A 20,530-nucleotide genomic window follows, 5' to 3' on the forward strand; every position below is an offset into this window, starting at 1 on the left:
GTTGTCATTTCTGTGTGGAGTTTGCATGTTCTCCATGTGTTGGCGTGGGTTTCCTTCGGATGCTCCGGTTTGCCCCACAAGTCCAAAGACATGTGCTATAGGGGAATTAGGTAGGCTAAATCGTCAGTAGTGTCATGACAGATAAACGATCATGAGTCCCTATATATGAAAACGTACTATAGTAATTTATAGTAAATACTGTAGTTTTATAACCATACCAAAGTAGTTGAATTAATCTGTTGTGATGATTCTACATATTCTACAGCTATCAGCATGCCCGTAGCCAAGGGGGGTTCGGGTGGTTCGAACGAACCACCCCCCCAGCCAAAAGGTTCAATTCAATTCAATTCAGCTTTATTTGTATAGCGCTTTTACAATGTAGATTGTGTCAAAGCAGCTTCACATAAATGGTCATAGTAACTGGAACAGTGTGGTTCAGGTTTTAGTGTTTAAGTTCAGTTCAGTTCAGTTTAGCTCAGTTCAGTGTGATTTAATCATTACTGAGAGTTCAAACACTGAAGAGCCAATTCATCGATGCGTAGCTCTACCAATCCTGAACCATGCGAGGCATGGTCCAGAATTTGTCCCTTTAATTAGTTTATGTAATTTAATATTATATAATATATTTATTATATAATTAATATAATATATTTATATTCAATATATATTGTAATAAAGTGTAATTTTAAATAACTCTGGCCAGTAATTTGAATCCCAAAAAGCCTCGAAGCCACAATAATGTGACGCAAGTTACGTGACAACCCACTGAGTGGTAACATTTGAATCTTTGATGCGACATGGCTACTGAGTAGCGGTGTTAGTCGAAAAGAGCAAGGCAGAAAAGGCAGTCAGCGGCGTCATTATCGCAAAAATATTGAACGTATATGTTCAAAAAGACTGCCAACAAGGGTAACGTTAAGGCAAAAGTTACTAACTTCCTAACAAATGAAAATCTATCCATAGGTTAACTGGCCGCATTACCCGGGACGTCCTGTATGTTTATTGACTTGTCCAGTAAATGAACTTCCTTTCCCTATTTTTGACATTATTTTTTAATAACTGTCCGACGAAGGCTTTAATGGCAAGCGGAGTCCTCAGCCATCAGGTGTCACTTCACAGCAAAAGGCACTAATCCCGACACGTTTGACCTGCGCCTGAAACACCTGTATGTGCGCTTTTACAGCCAAAATTCTATTAAAACATTTACTATAAGCATAAAACGTGTTTTAACGTTTCAGGCCAGGGGGGTTCGTAGCCAGGGGGTTCGGGTGGTTCGAAAGACCCACACCTCACTGACAAAGGTCCAGAATTTGTCCCATATATGCGCTCATTTGTCGTATTTTCGTCCTATTCTGACTGCAATGCCATCATAAATAATAAAAATAATCTATTGAATAAGGCTTTATGTTTTTTAACCAAAGAGGCTAGAAAAAATCAGAAGAATGAATTAATATTGTATTATGATTATTATTATGTTTAATTATTTTATTTTTTTTAATTGAAACACTCATTTACTTAATTTAAGTTAATTTAGCCTATCCAATTCACCTGTACCGCATGTCTTTTTACTTTGGGGGAAACCGGAGCACCCGGAGGAAACCCACACGAACGCAGGGAGAACATGCAACCTCCACACAGAAACGCCAACTGAGCCGAGGCTCGAAGCAGCAACCTTCTTGCTGTGAGGCGACTGCACTACCTACTGCGCCATCAGTTTATCAGTTCACTAGTTAATACTACAGTATTCTGAAGGATTCATTAACAAATGTAATTTCTGTAATATATACAAAATAAACTTTAGTATTGTTCAAAAACACAATTAATTAATATATATATTGTAGTATTTACTATAAATTACTATAGTATTTTACCACATGGGTCCTTGCATAATCTGAAAATACTATAATACATACAGTAAAATACACTTTACCATAGTATTGTTTAAAACACAATTAATTAGTACTTAGTAATTACTATAAATTATTATAGCATTTTTTCTTATGGGTCCTTTAATAATCTGTAAACACCACAATATATGCAGTATAATACACTTTACAGTATAGTTCAACAATAGTAACTAATACTTATTGTAGTATTTACTATAATTTATTAGAGTATTTTTCCTCATGGGTCTTTTCATAATCTGCAAATGCTACAATACATGCAGCATAATACACTTTACTATAGTATAGTTCAAAATACTAATAATTAGTACTTATTATAGTATTTACTATAAATAACTATAGTTTTTTGCTCACATGGGTTTATCCATATTTTGATAATACTACAATATATGTGGTATAATACACTTTACTATAGTATAGTTCAAAAACACTATTACACAATTAGTACTTAGTATTTACTATAAATTACTATAGTATCTTTTCATATGGGTCCTTTAATAATCTGTAAATACTGTAATATATATATATATATATATATATATATATATATATATATATATATATATATATATATATATATATATATATATATATATATATATGCAGTATAATACACTTTACGATAGTATAATTCAACAACACTGGTAATAAATACTTATTTTAGTATTTACTATAAATTACTATAGTATTTTCCACATGGGCCCTTTCATTATCTGGTAATACTACAATATATGTAGTATAATACACTTTACCAAAGTATAGTTTAAAAACACTATTAATTAGTACTTAGTATTTACTATAAATTACTATAGTATATTTGTCACATGGGTCCTTTAAAAATCTAAATACTATAATATATGCATTGTAATATACTTTACTATAGTATATTTTAAAAACACTATTAATTAGTACTTAGTATTTACTATAAATTACTATAGCATTTTTCCACATAAATCCTTTTATAATCTGTAAATACTACAATATATGCTTATTAATACTAATTAATACTTATAATAGTATTTACTATAATATACTACAGTATCTTGCTCATGTGGGTGCATCCATAATCTGTTAATACTACAATATATGCAATATAATAAACTTTAAAACGGTATATTTCAAAAACACTATTTATTATTACTTATTGTAATATTTACTATAAAGTACTATAGTATTTTGCTCATATTGTTCATCCATAATCTAGTAATTGTAGTATAATACACTTTACTATAGTTAATAACACTATTAATTAGTATTTACTATAAATTACTATAGTAATTTTTTCATATGGGTCCTTTAATAATCTGCATATACTATAATATATGCAGTGTAATACACTTTACTATAGTATAGCTCAACAATACTAATATTTAATGCTTATTTTAGTATTTACTATAAATTACTTTAGTATTTTTCCACATGAGTCTTTTCACAATCTGTAAATACTACAATATATGCAGTATAATACACTTCACTATTCAAAACACTATTAATTAGTGCTTAGTATTTACTATAAATTACTATAGTATTTTGTTTATGTGGGCCAATTCAGAATCCCTAAATACTACAATATATGAAGCATAATACACTTTACTATATATAGTTCAAAAACACTATTAATTAATATTATTGTAGTATTTACTGTAGTATTTTGTTTGTGTGGGTGCAATAATAATCTGTAAATACTGCAATATATGCTGTATAATACACTTTACTATTCAAAACACTATTAATTAGTACTTAGTATTTACAATAAATTACTATTGTATCTTTCTACATGGGTCCAGTCATAATCTGTAAATACTATAATATATACAGTATAATATACTTTACTATAGTATTGTTCAAAAACACTGTTAATTAATATTATTAAAGTATTTGCTATAGTATTTTGTTCATGTGGGTCCAATTATAGCCTGTAAATACTGCAATATATGCAGTATAATACACTTTACTATAGTATAGTTCAAAACTATCAGTTAGTACTTAGTATTTACAGTAAAATAATATAGTATTTTGTCACATGGGTCCTTTAGTAATATGTCAATACTATGGTATATTCAGTATAATTTACTTTACTGTAGCATAGTTCAAAACCACTGTTAATTAATGCTTATTATAGTATTTACTATAAATTACTATAGTATCTTTCTACTGGGTTCAGTCATAATCTGTAAATACTATAATATATACACCACAATATACTTTACTATAGTATAGTTCAAAAACACTATTAATCAATATTATTAAAGTATTTGCTATAGTATTTTGTTCATGTGGGTCCAATAATTGTCTGTAAATACTGCAATATATGCTGTATAATACACTTTACTTGTTCGAAAAACACTGTTAATTAATATTATTAAAGTATTTGCTATAGTATTTTGTTCATGTGGGTCCAATTATAGCCTGTAAATACTGCAATTTATGCAGTATAATACACTTTACTATAGTATAGTTCAAAACTATCAGTTAGTACTTAGTATTTACAGTAAAATAATATAGTATTTTGTCACATGGGTCCTTTAGTAATATGTCAATACTATGGTATATGCAGTATAATTCACTTTACTGTAGCATAGTTCAAAAACACTGTTAATTAATGCTTATTATAGTATTTACTATAAATTACTATAGTATCTTTCTACTGGGTTCAGTCATAATCTGTAAATACTATAATATATACACCACAATATACTTTACTATAGTATAGTTCAAAAACACTATTAATCAATATTATTAAAGTATTTGCTATAGTATTTTGTTCATGTGGGTCCAATAATTGCCTGTAAATACTGCAATATATGCTGTATAATACACTTTACTTGTTCGAAAAACACTATTAATTGCTATTATTAAAGTATTTACTATAGTATTTTGTTGATGTGGGTCCAATTATAGACTGTAAACACTGCAATATATGCAGTATAATACACTTTACTATAGTATAGTTGAATACACTATTAATTTGTAGTATTTCCTTTAAATTACTATAGTATTTTGTTCATGTGGCTCCGTTTACAATCTGTAAATACTATAGTATATGCAGTATTATACACTTTACCATAGTACAGTTCAGCAACACAATTATTACATATTGTAGTATTTACTATACTATAGCATTTTTGTCAAATGGGTCCTTTCATATGTCGTAAATACTGTAATATACACAGTATAAAATGTAGTATATCTCCAACCCAAGCTCATTCTAGAAACGTAGCCCCGCGGACGTTTCTGGAGACCGCGATTTACGTGGCCAGAGGTACGTGAGGGCCGCGTTTGTTTTTTTTCGAGCGAACGCTGCGGGGCGGTGTGGCGCCGCTCCGCCCCTCCTCTTCGAGCTCGCCGGCCGACGGCTCGCCTCCGAGTGAAGGGCTTTCCCGACGCAATCAGTTTGTCCGCCTAGCTCACAGCGTTGCGTCGGCGGAGCGGAGGCCCCGGAGGAGGAGGACGAGCCGGAGCCGGCCGCGGTGGACGACGACCGGGATCGAGTCCGGGGAACGGCGGGTTCCGGAAATCAGGTGAGACGAAAAACAGAATCCGGAAAATAAGGGCGAGAACGCGGCGGGATCCGAAAACGCGGTCGAAATCGAAGACGGGGGCTTTTGCTTTTTTTTTTTTTTTTCGATCCGCTGGCTATTCGCGTGAGAATGGCGCGGGCGCGAACGCCGCGCGCTCCCAAGAGGCGCCCGCCCGAGACACGAAAAAGCGCGCACAGCGGCCTCTTGCGGATCCGCGAAAACAAAAAAAGCTCGAATACGTACCTCCCGGGACGTAAATCGCGGTCCGCAGAAACGTCCGCGGGGCTACGTTTCCACAATGAGCCCGGGTTGTATATCTCATAAACACTGTTAATTAATATTTAAAGTAGTATTTATTATAAAATAATGCAGTATTTTGTTCATGTGGGTTCATTCATAATCTGTAGATATTACAATATATGCAGTATTATGCATCTACGGTTCAAAACGCTATTAAATAGTATTTACTTCAAATTACTATAGTATGTTTGCTCATGTGGGTCCATTTAGGATCTGTAAAAACACGTATGTGACTTTTAGCTGAGAGCATTGTTAAATCATTTGAATGCATATGTTTGGATCACTGCTATATAATCAGGACTGCCTCAATGTAAAGCTGTTGATCCCAGAGTCTTAAATTAGGATATTCAGAAAAACGGCTCACGGTGGGAAAGCATTCATTACAGTAATTCAGCAGATTATGTAATATCTCTCCATACAAAAACCCAAAGAGATCTGAAGACTCCCCGCTGTTCACCACTGATGTTCATTTACTGCAGTGACACAGCATTTGCTGAATCCGTCTGTATTATACAGTCAAACTGAAATCTATATATTATAATTTACTATAATATTTTGTTCATGTGGGTCCAATTATAGCCTGTAAATACTGCAATATATGCAGTATAATACACTTTACTATAGTACAGTTTAAAACTATTAGTTAGTACTTAGTATTTACTATAAATTACTGTAGTATTTTGTCACATGGGTCCTTTAGTAATATGTAATTACTATGGTATATGCGGTATAATACACTTTACTACAGTATAATTCAAAACTATTAGTTAGTACTTAGTATTTACTATAAATTACTATAGTATTTTGTCACATGGGTCCTTTAGTAATATGTAAATACTATGGTATATGCAGTATAATACACTTTACTACAGTATAATTCAAAACTATTAGTTAGTACTTAGTATTTACTATAAATTACTATAGTATTTTGTCACATGGGTCCTTTAGTAATATGTAAATACTATGGTATATGCAGTATAATACACTTTACTACAGTATAATTCAAAACTATTAGTTAGTACTTAGTATTTACTATAAATTACTATAGTATTTTGTCACATGGGTCCTTTAGTAATATGTAAATACTATGGTATATGCGGTATAATACACTTTACTATAGTACAGTTTAAAACTATTAGTTAGTACTTAGTATTTACTATAAATTACTGTAGTATTTTGTCACATGGGTCCTTTAGTAATATGTAATTACTATGGTATATGCGGTATAATACACTTTACTACAGTATAATTCAAAACTATTAGTTAGTACTTAGTATTTACTATAAATTACTATAGTATTTTGTCACATGGGTCCTTTAGTAATATGTAAATACTATGGTATATGCAGTATAATACACTTTACTACAGTATAATTCAAAACTATTAGTTAGTACTTAGTATTTACTATAAATTACTATAGTATTTTGTCACATGGGTCCTTTAGTAATATGTAAATACTATGGTATATGCGGTATAATACACTTTACTATAGTACAGTTTAAAACTATTAGTTAGTACTTAGTATTTACTATAAATTACTATAGTATTTTGTCACATGGGTCCTTTAGTAATATGTAAATACTATGGTATATGCGGTATAATACACTTTACTATAGTACAGTTTAAAACTATTAGTTAGTACTTAGTATTTACTATAAATTACTATAGTATTTTGTCACATGGGTCCTTTAGTAATATGTAAATACTATGGTATATGCAGTATAATACACTTTACTACAGTATAATTCAAAACTATTAGTTAGTACTTAGTATTTACTATAAATTACTATAGTATTTTGTCACATGGGTCCTTTAGTAATATGTAAATACTATGGTATATGCGGTATAATACACTTTACTATAGTACAGTTTAAAACTTTTAGTTAGTACTTAGTATTTACTATAAATTACTATAGTATTTTGTCACATGGGTCCTTTAGTAATATGTAAATACTATGGTATATGCAGTATAATACACTTTACTACAGTATAATTCAAAACTATTAATTAGTACTTAGTATTTACTATAAATTACTATAGTATTTTGTCACATGGGTCCTTTAGTAATATGTAAATACTATGGTATATGCGGTATAATACACTTTACTATAGTACAGTTTAAAACTATTAGTTAGTACTTAGTATTTACTATAAATTACTATAGTATTTTGTCACATGGGTCCTTTAGTAATATGTAAATACTATGGTATATGCAGTATAATACACTTTACTACAGTATAATTCAAAACTATTAATTAGTACTTAGTATTTACTATAAATTACTATAGTATTTTGTCACATGGGTCCTTTAGTAATATGTAAATACTATGGTATATGCAGTATAATACACTTTACTGTAGCATAGTTCAAAAACACTGTTAATTAATGCTTAATATAGTATTTACTATAAATTACTATAGTATTTAGCTCATGTGGGTTCTTTCATAATCCCTAAATACTACAATATAATATAATAAGCATTTATTACAGTAATTTAGCAGATTATGTAATATCTCTCCATACAAAAACCCAAAGAGAGATCTGAAGACTCCCCGCTGTGCACCACTGATGTTCATTTACTGCAGTGACACAGTATTTGCTGAATCCGTCTGTATTATACAGTCAAACTGAAATCTATTTAAAACTGCATTTTCAGGTCTCCTTTTATCAAGAATGCTTTACTTTACTTTCTTTATTGTCCACAAGTGGAAATGTATCTTTGGCTTCACCACACAGATGCATCAGCGTTCACATTACACACATCACAGAAAGAAACAGGCAACACAAATGCTCAATTTGAAACCCTGTACATACTTAAAACCCAGTATTTAAAATTCTAAGGGCACTCGGCACGTTTGATACACATTTTTCCTTACTTAAGGTTGCCTAAAACGTCTTTAGGCCCCGTTTACACTGCCAGTTAAATGTGACCCAATTCTGATTTTTTGCTCATGTGACACAGATCGGATCTGTTCTATAGCCGTGTAAACACGAACAAAACGCAAGCATTCGGATATTCAGAGATCAGTTTCAGGCCTCCTTCATATGTGGAAATAAATCAGATATAGATGGGATATGTGACGATGCGACCGTCATGTAAACAGGCAGATCGAATTTATTGAGGCGTTACGTTCTGTACATCATTAAACTTGCGACAATGTGCTGCTTCTCCGTGATTTAGTGACAGAAAGAAGAGCGTGTGTGGAGATGCCGACACGGGAAACAACATCAGAGGAAACAGAGGAGGAAAGTGGTCAGTCGCCACAATTCGCTCCTACCAGACCTGAAACCTCTCTCGTACCCACACATTCCTCTGAATGGTGGAGGACATAATAAAGCATATCAACCATAAGCGCAAGCTGCGATGACGAACCCTTTCCCACCTCCTCCTCAAAATCATTTTAAAGTTGGGCGAACTTTTTGTCGCTATTACAACACGCACTGCTGGCTACACATAGAACAACTGTATTCTCTTTAACACCAGTGCGCACACAGGCAAAGGCTACATCTTCAACTACACACACACACACATCAGGGCCATACCATTACATAAACTGCGTGGGGGTAAATCTGGACTAAACCATTCACTGCTTATACTACACTTCGCATATTTCGCAGAGCTAAAAACAAGACAATTTCTTCCATCATGGCTAGTGTGGTACAGATGCTAGAACCCGCCTTTATGCATGCGCGACATCGTAAATTGTATGGCAAGTGTAAACGCATGAGTTGGATATGGGTCACAATTAAAACAACATGTAAACAGACAGGCAAACAAATCAGATATAGGCAACAAATCGGAATTGGGCATCAAGACCTGACTGTAAACGGGGCCTTTGTTGGCAGGAGCTGAAATTTGATATGTAAGGGATGGGAACAATCTTTAATAATGGCATGTGCTTTCTGTTTAATTCTCACTGAATACATTTCACTTGGTTGTCTTTGTGCTTTACCTACAATTGCACTGGCAATTTTTACTACACCACGTGAAGTTTTACAAACTAATTTCGAGAGGAGCATGTAATATGATTGACTGCACCTGGTCTCTCATCTACAATCATTAGTTAGCTAATCAGATTAATCCATACTCACTATAAGTAGCCTAGCAAAAATCACTCCCTTATCTTGGTTTTCCAATGCACCCCTTCTCCCCCTTTCCTCCTTTATCAAGGCGGCTCTTAAGAACCACCTGATCTCCTACTCCCCTTACAGAAATAGTTTTGAAACAAATCTTTGCGCTTAACAAACTAAATAATTTATTTATAGGCTAATGGATGTCTATTCTTAAAACACACCTAGAACTCATTAAGAGAAAAAGTACAACCCTGTTAAACCATGTGCCACGGCGCAAAGCGGATTTCCTTATATTAGCAAAAGTGGATTCTGACAGACCCTTAATGCGTTTGCGCCCTGCGCGTAGTAGATCGTCAAAATAGAGCCCATTAAGTTGAACATTACAAAATGTTTGTTTAAAATTAGCCCATATAAATTGTTGTTTGCAAAAAATTGTAGTATATTCAATTTTTTTTTTTGTGTGTGTACATTTGAAGTCAGAATTATTCACCCCCCTGAATTATTTTTTAAATATATATATTTCCCAAATTATGGTTAACAGAGCAAGGAAATTTTCACAGTATGTCTGATAATATTTTTTCTTCTGGAGAAAGTCTTTTTTGTTTTATTTCGGCTAGAATAAAAACAGTTTTTAAATTTTTTTAAACACCATTTTAAGGTCAAAATTATTAGCCCCTTTAAGCTATATTTTTACGATAGTCTACAGAACAAACCATCGTTATACAATAACTTGCCTAATTACCCTAACCTGCCTAGTTACCCTAATTAACCTAGTTAACCCTTTAAATGTCACTTTAAGCTGTATAGAAGTGTCTTGAAGAATATCTAGTCTAATATTATTTACTGTCATCATGACAAAGATAAAATAAATCAGTTATAAGAGATGAGTTATTAAAACTATTATGATTAGAAATGTGCTGAAAAAAATCTGTCCGTTAGACAGAAATTGGGGAAAAAATAAAAAGGGGGGCTAATAATTCTGACTTCATTGGTATATGTGACAAAAAAAAGAAAATAAAAGTTGTCTATATGGTGTCTGATTGTGTTTGTTAGGAAATATAAAAGTTATAGAAAAACTTAATTTCCATAAATCATAACATTAAAATCTTAATTTTTTTAATCAAAAATAACAAAGTAAAATCATTGCTTTTTATCATTACAAGTTACTTTTTAAAAAATCTTTTTAAGGAAAGTAATGGAAAAGTATGTGTCATGTTTGCCTATTCTTTAAAGATCAAGAAGGATTTTAAGACACTGTTTAGTACCTAAATGTGATTTTTTTTATTTAGAAATAAAAGAGAGGAGGATAAGAAACAAGATAATGACGAAAAAGTGACAAAAGTGAGATGAGAATACAACAACATGGCAATCCAGCCTCTCATACAGTTAACAAACACCCAGAAGACATTAACATCAAGAGTTAACATCTTGAAGAAATCAAGAGTAATGTGTGTATGTGTGTGTCAGTGTGCGCGTGCGCTCAGGGTTTATTTTGTGGTGCTGACGGTGGTTTTGTTGACAGGGATGTTTACTTCTGGGGCCTGGATGGCAGGTTTGGGAAGCGGAGCTTCAACAGTCAGGACTCCTTCAGGAGAAAGACAGGAGCTGATTTTCTCAGAGTCCACACCAGAGGGCAGACTGGAGCAAAACACAAAAACACCACAATTATATAAAGACGACAGAGTTTCCAGTATTAAAGAAAAGATCATGTTCACATATTAAAACATTCATGTATGCACATTACAACCCTTTCAGCTCACTTTTGTTTTACTTGAAATAATAAAAATATAGATTGGAGAAATATAATGTGATATAATAAAATGTGCTGCAATATAATATTTATATATATTTATATATATATATATATATATATATATATATATATATATATATATATAATTATAAATAAAATAATTATAACATATATAAATGATAAAAATAGCTCAAAAATGCAGAGAAAAGCTATGCATCACAAAGATTTAACGATATAAAATGTCATGCAATGTGATGCATAAATCAATGTCAAGAGCCTTTATCTCCTATTTTCTCAGGAATCCACGAGACTCTTGATCCTCCCTATCTAGTGTGCTTGAAGTGTGCATGTCTGGAGAATGTCTGTACTTACGTGTACTTCCTGGTGAAGCATCTGGAAATGAAGCCGTGTTCATCCTTTCTCTCCTCATGTTTGCCTGCAGACGAAGAGGAGACAAGTTAAAAGTGAGATATTATGCAAACATCACTTTAATAAGGAGTTTAAACTCAGTTGTGTGGCAGAGGTGTGTGAATATAATGGTACGAATGAATTAATTCTATATTTTTATAATCAGACTTGATCAAAACAGTCTGCAGGAACACTTCGATCGACATTCTGCCTTTGTACGTGTCATCAGAGTGGAAAGCCCCGCCCACTAGTGACCCTCTCTCCCTCATTAGCATAAACAGCAGCCCTGAGTGAGAAGCAGCCGTCTGTCCATTAGCCATTAGAGTGTTTGAGCTGCTGAAGATGATGTCAGCATAGACTAAGAGGATTATAGATGTGGAGTTTATAGATGTGGAGTCTTCATAGACTGACTCATTCTCATACACTGTCATTCACATCACATTCAATTGTCTACTGAAGAAGCCTCTGGTATACAATGACTTGCCTAATTACCCCAACATGTCTAATTGACCTAGTTAAGCCTTTAAATGTCACTTTAAGCTGAATACCATGCTGAAAAATGTCTAATAAAAGCAAAATAAGGAAATTAATTTAAGTTTAAAACCATTCGAGTGTGAGTAAATGATAAGGGGATCCTCACTTGTGGGTGAGCTGTCCCTTTAAGAACTCTTGCTCTTGATATCCTGTAAACTCTGGCTGACCCAGCAGGTAACCAACACTAGCTCTGTTTGTTTAGACAACCCTTCTGACAGACGGCCACAGTGATGGACTTGATATGAGGATCATTAAAAGTCCAGCACATCTGATTCATATGATAAAGTTAACCTCACTATTTGATGCTTTTACAATGAGAGGAAATGAAGGGTGGGACTCGTAATTAACGTGTTAATTTCTTTACTTTATATATGACTTTTTCATGTGGACAGCTTGGAATAGTGTTTTACAGCAAATACTGCGGTGATTTATAAACATATTGTAGTAAAATACTCTATAAGACTTAATATAATTCAAATGATTTTAGAAATACTTCAGAAAGTAAATCAAATAGAAAATAAATAAATCAAACGAAATCAATCAAATAAAATAAAATCGAATTGAATCAAAACAAATAAATAAAATGCAATCAATCTAAATCAAATCAAATAGACCAAACAAAATTAAATTAAACAGAATCAAATCAAAACAAACAGAATTCATTTCAATCAAATTAATTCAAATCAAACTGAATCAAATCAAACAAAATTGAATCAAATCAAATAGAATAGAATCAAATAAATTTAAATAAAATGCAATCAGACCGAACCAAACAAATCCAAACTGTAATGAATAGAACCAAACCAAATTAAACCAAAAAAACTAAAAATAAAATAAAGTACAATAAATTAAATGCAATCAAACTAAATCAAATCAAACCGAACCAAACCAAACAAAATCAAATCAAATCAAATACAATCAAATCAAAACAGAAATCAGAATTATTTTAATCAAATTAATTCAAATCAAACTGAATCAAATCAAACAAAATCGAATTAAATCAAATTAAATCAAATCTAATAAATTTAAATAAAATGCTATCAAACCAAACTGAATGGAACTGATCTGAATCGAACCAAACCAAATAAAAATAAAATAAAATTTTAAAAATGCAATCAAAATGAATCAAACCAAACAGAATCAAATCAAATCAATATCAAACAGAATTCCTTTCAATCAAATTAATTTAAATCTAATCAAATTGATTCAAATCAAATAAAACAAAATAAAATCGAATCAAATCAAAGTAAATCAAATCAAATAGAATAAAATAAATTTAAATAAAATGCAATCAAACCGAACCAAACCAAACCGAACTGAACAGAATCAAACTGATCTGAATCGAACCAAACCAAAATAAAATAAATAAAATGCGATCAAGCTGAATTAAATCAAACTAAATCAAAACGAACAGAATATTATATATTTAAAGTTTAAATATGGTAATTCATAGTAAATACTGTGTTTTGAATCAAACTCTATAGTCAAAGTCCCTTTATACTACAATACACCACAGTTTACTGTAGTAATAACTAAGGTATTTAATACAGTTTATTAGTGACTGATGGGGAGGGGGAGGAGTCTCTATCAGATTTATTCATGTAAAGTCTGAAGAGCGCAATATGTTGCCATATTAACATATTTAATAATTGAAAATATAGCCAGAAAGGTTGTCCACTGCAGGCTAAGTGGAGAATTGCATTAAAAAAAGATATGCTTCATTCCTTAAATGTATTAGATATTAAATAAATATGTTCTTGCAAAGTTCCAATTGTAACTTTTTTTTAAATTAAATGATAAAAATATTTAGAAAAATAGTCAAACTTGTATTTATAGAGCATATATTTGCATAAATGCATGTTTAAGCAAAGAAATTAGCATTTTAAAGATTATATTTTACTGCTAATGTTTTATAGTAATAGTATTAAAGAGATAGTTCACACAAAACCTTTTCAAACCTTTTAAATGTTCTTTCTTCTCGAACACAAATGAATATATTCTGAAGAGAGCTGGAAACCTGTAACCATTGACTTCCACAGTAGGAAAAACAAATGCTATGGAAGTCAATGGTTACAGGTTTCCAACATTCTTCAATATATCTTCTTTTATGCCCAACAGAAAAAAGAAAGTCGAACAGTGAGTGAATGATGAAACAGTTGTCATTTTTAAGTGAACTAAACATCTGAGCCTAAGGTTGAGGATGCAGATTTTTTTAGTGTATAGCTTTATCCTTGTTTAACTCTAAATATCCTGCAGATGCTGTTTTGAACTGTGCTTGGCTCCGGCGTCGTAATATCTCAGGAATTTAGCTGGCTGCTCTTGTCAGCTCCCACCCGACACAATACAAAAGGTCTCCCAGCAAGGCCTGTTATTCATGCATTTATTTCACACTTGACCACCTCTCTTCCTCACTCAAGCCTGTAATTGTGCACATAATAAAGCATGCTTTGGAAAACACAAAGTTGGATCAAATGTGGACAAACACAATCATTGGGGGGTGTCATTATTATTTTGAATAGCATTTTTAATCCAACATATTTTACAAGTCGTGATTAAAAGGTCTGACTAAGCCAAAAAAGACACTGTCATAAAGTCAAACATTGGGGAAAAAGTCATCATTTTAATATATGAAGTTAAAACTGTGGCCAATTTAAATAATATCATAATTATGATACTAGATACAATATCAAAGACATTCTGTAAATAAGTGATAAACATTCATGACATTAAATTAAATACAAAATTATTAAAAGTTATATTTTTAATAATTTATTTTGATAAAAATTGCCATTTGGATATGAAATCAAATCGAGTCAAACAGAATCAAACCGAGTCAAACAGTCTCAAATAAAAACCAAACAAATAGTTAAAATTAAGATAGTATAAATTAAAATCAAATCAAATGGGTAATAAAATCTAAAGCAAATCAAATAGAATCATACCAAAACAAATGCAATCAAATCAAAACAAATTAAAATGATGTAAAATCAATGAAATAAAATTAAATTAAATGGATAATAAAATTAAATTTGAATCAAATCATACAGAATTAAAAAAAAAATAATAATAATAATATAAATTTTTAAAAAATCATAATAAATGAAATCAAATAAAAAAGATAATAAATTGAAATCAAACCAAATCAAATTCAATCAAACCAAACAGAATCAAATCAAAACAAAATGAAATAAAATAATATAAAATGAAATCAAACCAAATAAAATAAAATAGAATAAAACAGAATAATACAAAATTTTTTAATAAAAAATAATAATCAAACAGAATCAAACCAAACGAAACGGAATTAAATCAAAAAGAATAAAATCAAATTAAAATAATATAAATAAAGCAAATCAAATGGATAATGAAATAACATAAAAATCCAATTGAATCAAATCAATATAAATGGATAATAAAATAAAATGAAGTCAAACAGAACCAAACAGTTTAAAAAAAAAAAACAAAACAAATCAAGTTAAAATAATATAAATTAGAATAAAATAAAATGGAATCAAATCAAACAGAAAAAAAAACAAATCAAATGAAATCAAATCAAAACAAATTAAACTGATGAAAAATAAAATGGAATCAAATCAAACAGAATTAAAACAAAACAAAATTTAAATAATACATAGTAAAATAAAATAAATTAAATGATATTTAATTCAACAATAAAAACAAAACTAATTAAATGAATATAAAATAAATTAAAATGGAATCAAATCAAATCAAACAAAATTAAAACAAAATAAATAAAATTCAATTAAAATATAAATTTAAATTAAATTTAAAGCAATCAAATCAAACAGAATTAAATCAAAACAAAACAAATTAAAATAATATCAAATCAAATCAAATTGATAGTAAAATCAAATCAAACTAAATCAAACACAATCAAACCAAAACAAAACAAATAAAAAATAAAATCAAACAGATTTAAAACAAATCAAATTTAATTAAAACAATATAAATTAACATCAAATCAAATGGAACCAAATTAAATCAAATCAAAACAAAAAGATCAGAAAATCTAATTAAAATCAAATCAAATGCAATCAAACCAAATAAACTCACCGGTGATCTCCAGCACCCCGTCTTTGGTTTTAACGTTCAGCTCCTCGGGGGAAAAGTGATTGACATCCAGGCTGATCTTCCAAGAGTCTCCGGTCTGCTTGACCTCCGACATCCCAGAGCTCAGCTGTCTAGAAAGGGCTCGTCCGTAACTCGGGGTCATCATAGGAGGCATCACAGGTGGGCCCTGCATTAAAGCAGCAAAATCGGGGTTTCCGAATGGTCGCATATACCCTGGCCAGTGTGTGCTGGGAAACGTCAACATCTCCTCAGATAAAGCAGGCATCCCGAAAGACTGATCGAACAGTCTGCTGCCCTGATACCAGTCCCGAAACGGGTCCCAGGACGGGCTGCGCATGAAGGAGAATGGGATGCGTCTCTCGGCCATTGCTGCAGAAGTTTTGAAGAGTTGTTTTTCGGCTCGGTTCAGAGTGTGTGTGTGTTCTGATTGTTTGCACGGGGCTGGGACTTTTATAAGAAGGCTTTCTGGAGGACACACCCACTTCAGTACACTTCTGCAACAGCCCAGTCCCGTCCGGATAATTATAGAAGTGACTAGAATGTCTATTCAGGGACGGCCCTCGCATGAGGAAGGAATCTGAGGCAAAGGCTAATAGTGTGTATTTAATACTGGACTGTGAACAATATGTTGGTGAATTAGAGTTTTTTGTATTTTGTGACTTTTGAATTGCATTTTGGGAGCTTGATCTTTCTTTTAACAACTCTGAACCTTGACTTTTATTATTATTTTAGTTTAAAGTGATGTATTGTCTTGTATATTACGCTGCAAAAACCTTATAATAAACTGCCCTTATTACATTTTCTGTCATTTTACAGACTTATTTATCTTTATATTATTTTGTATTAATTATTCGAAATGTCTGAAACTGTAGAGCTGTGTGAAATAAATATATATATTTAAAAAAAAATAATAATAATTATATATATATATATATATATATATATATATATATATATATATATATATATATATAATTATTATTATTATTTTTTTTTACAGTATAGTAAAATACAGTTCACACCACAGTTAATACTGTATAATTTACAAAAATCGTTATGGATTTTTACCGTAGCATTTTTAACCATTGAAATCATGGACTTTTTTTTTCAATGCAGAATTTTTATGTGTTTTATTTTTTACATTTTACATTTGAACAAAAACTTTGAGTTAGAATTGGCTAGTGGTATGAATAATTTAATGCTTGACTGTATATAAACACTTTTCACACACCCTGCCTGTATATTATATTATGTTATTATATAGCAAAACTAAACTAAATCAAACCAAAGCAAAAAACAAAACAAAAACAAAGGAAATCAAACCAAAACAAAATGCAAACCAAATCAAATTAAAAACAAAGCAAAGCAAAAGAAATGAAACAAAATCAACCAAAAACAAAATACAAAGTGAAAATCAACCAAAAACAAAATACAAAATACAAATTGAATCAAATAAAATAAAATCAAAAACAAAGCTTAGCAAATCAAATGCAATCAAATCAAATCAAGGCAAATCAAATCAAAACCCAAAACAAATCACATCACATCATATCATATCACATATCAAATCAAATTTACTCAAATCAAAACTCAAAACAAATCAAACCAAAACAAAACCCAAAACAAAACAAATAAAACCAAAACAAAATTAAATAAAATCAAATTAAATCAAATCAGGTCAAATCAAATCAAAACCCAAATCAAATCATATCAAAACCCAAAACAAATGAAAATAAAACCTAAAACAAATCAAAACCAAACTTAACAAATCAAATCATATCAAATCAAAACCCTAAACAAATCAAAACAAAACAAACAAAATCAAAACAAAACCCAAAACAAATCAAAACAAAACAAACAAAATCAAAACAAAACCCAAAACAAATCAAAACAAAACCCAAAACAAATCAAAACAAAACCCAAAACAAATCAAAACAAAACCCAAAACAAATCAAAACAAAACCCAAAACAAATCAAATCATAACCCAAAACAAATCAAACCAAAACAAACTAAATCAAAACAAGCAAAATCTAAACAAAAAACAAAAAAAAGCAGAGCAAACCTTTATTTATATTATACTTAATTATATTATAAACCTTACTATCATAAGGTTTTTGGACACTCTGGCACACTTAAAAATGTTTTCAAAATACCACTGTATTACATATATTGGAAGATAAATAATAGTAAAGCAGTAAAGATGAATGTAGGTTTCCTTTGGGTTAGTCCCCTATTTATCAGAGGTTGCGACAGCAGAGTGAACCACCAACTATTCCAGCAAATGTTTTACTCAGTAAATGCCCTTTCAGCAGCAACCCAGAAGTGGAAAACACCCATGCACGCACACACATGCGCACACACACACACACACACACACACACACACACACACACACACACACACACAGACAATTTAGTTCATCCATTCGCTTATAGTGCATATGTTTGGACTTTGGGGGAAACCAGAGCACCCGGAGTACCCACAGTGCTAACCATTGAGCCACCAGTTATTTTATTTTAACCACTAATTCATATGTCATACTTGATAAAGTAGGCATCCCAAAAAGGCAGAGCTGTTAAAGCTTTACTTTCTGGAGTCAAACACAAACACAGGCTGCAGTGTGTGGAGAGCAGGAATGTGAGGATTGTTGAACAGCAGACACAGACAGAGCGACTCAGCAGAAACACAGCCTTATAATAACAACAGCTGCTCAATCACACCTGTGCTGTTGCTGCTGGCATCACTGTGTGTGAATATAAATGTCTATAATCTAGTTCCAACATTGCAATGATCTATATAAATACAACTGAAAAGTTATATTCGTTTGTTTTTTAATCAGCCCATTTCATTAAGACTCTAGCAAGGGTGTGATAGTTCTTAAAATCTCTTGGTTTCCTGAGCTCTGACTGTGCCAATGTGATGCAAATGCTACAGGCAGGCCTTTAATGACTGGTCACCTGGCGGAAGTGTTCTGATTCCACTACACCATTTGCACACTTTGTTTTCATGCTAAAAGGTATTGTGAATGGGTACTTACATGCTGATGAGATCAGGGCTGGAGAGGCAATTCACCGTGCTGACAACAATTCATTTGCATGCTTTGTTTAGGTTTGTCCTCACCTCTGTGTCATACCTGTTAACATTGGGATGTGAAAATAAGGGATATGCCCACCATAATAAAGGATTCGCCCGACCCCCCCCCCCCCCCCCCCCCCCCCCCCCCCAAACCCCTAAAAATGCCCAAATTAATATGTTTTCTTTATATTAATATTATTTACAAAATAATTCGTTCATTCATTCATTTTCTTGTCGGCTTAGTCCCTTTATTAACCAAGGTCGGAATGAACCGGCAACTTATCCAGCAAGCTTTTACGCAGCAGATGCCCTTCCAGCCGCAACCCATCTCTGGGAAACATCCACACACACATACACTACGGATGATTTAGCCTACCCAATTCACCTGTACTGCATGTCTTTGGACTGTGGGGGAAACCAGAGCACCCGGAGTAAACCCACACAAATGCAGGGAGAACATGCAAACTCCACACAGAAACGCCAACTGAGCCGAGCCAAGCTGAGGCTGCGCCACTTCTTCGCCCAAAATAAATCAAATGGGTAATAAAATCTAAATCAAACAGAATCAAACCGAATCAAATTCAATCAAATCAAAACAAATTAAAATAATATAAAATAAAAAATAATAAAATCTAAATCTAAATCAAACAGAATTAAAACCAAACAAATCAAATTAAAAATATATTCATATTAATTAAAATCAAATCAAATAAATGGAATCAAACAGACAATAAAAAAATCAAACCAAATCAAATTCAATCAAATCAAACAGAATCAAATCAAAACAAAACTAATTAAAATAATATCAAATCAAATCAAATTAAATAAAATAGAATAAAGCAAAACAATACAGCATAATCTAATAAAA

The 20,530-nt window shown here is 31.5% G+C and overlaps 1 protein-coding gene and 2 long non-coding RNA genes across 5 annotated transcripts in view; 1 reads left to right on the forward strand and 2 right to left on the reverse strand.

The window, feature by feature from the left end:
• The window catches only part of LOC147843792 (uncharacterized), a 1,319,745-nt gene that overhangs the window by 613,644 nt on the left and 685,571 nt on the right, over positions 1-20,530 (forward strand). The window lies entirely within an intron of this gene.
• Positions 1-20,530, reverse strand: part of LOC147843800 (uncharacterized) — a 36,244-nt gene that overhangs the window by 5,940 nt on the left and 9,774 nt on the right. The window contains exon 2 of one of the 3 annotated variants that reach the window (XR_015490884.1): positions 19,625-19,720. This is a non-coding gene — a long non-coding RNA (uncharacterized LOC147843800). Of the gene's footprint in view, positions 1-19,620; positions 19,721-20,047; positions 20,213-20,530 lie in introns of those variants that run through there. The other 2 variants (XR_015490882.1, XR_015490883.1) reach the window with 2 other exon arrangements.
• hspb1 (heat shock protein family B (small) member 1) lies at positions 11,010-17,015 on the reverse strand. Its single transcript, NM_001008615.2, is given in 3 exon segments — positions 11,010-11,437; positions 11,925-11,988; positions 16,569-17,015. Coding segments are annotated over 3 exon segments (600 nt in total). The 5' UTR covers positions 16,954-17,015; the 3' UTR covers positions 11,010-11,286.

This window comes from Danio rerio, chromosome 5 (assembly GCF_052040795.2).
Source record: "Danio rerio strain M-AB ecotype USA chromosome 5, GRCz13ab, whole genome shotgun sequence".
Taxonomy (NCBI): domain Eukaryota; kingdom Metazoa; phylum Chordata; class Actinopteri; order Cypriniformes; family Danionidae; genus Danio; species Danio rerio.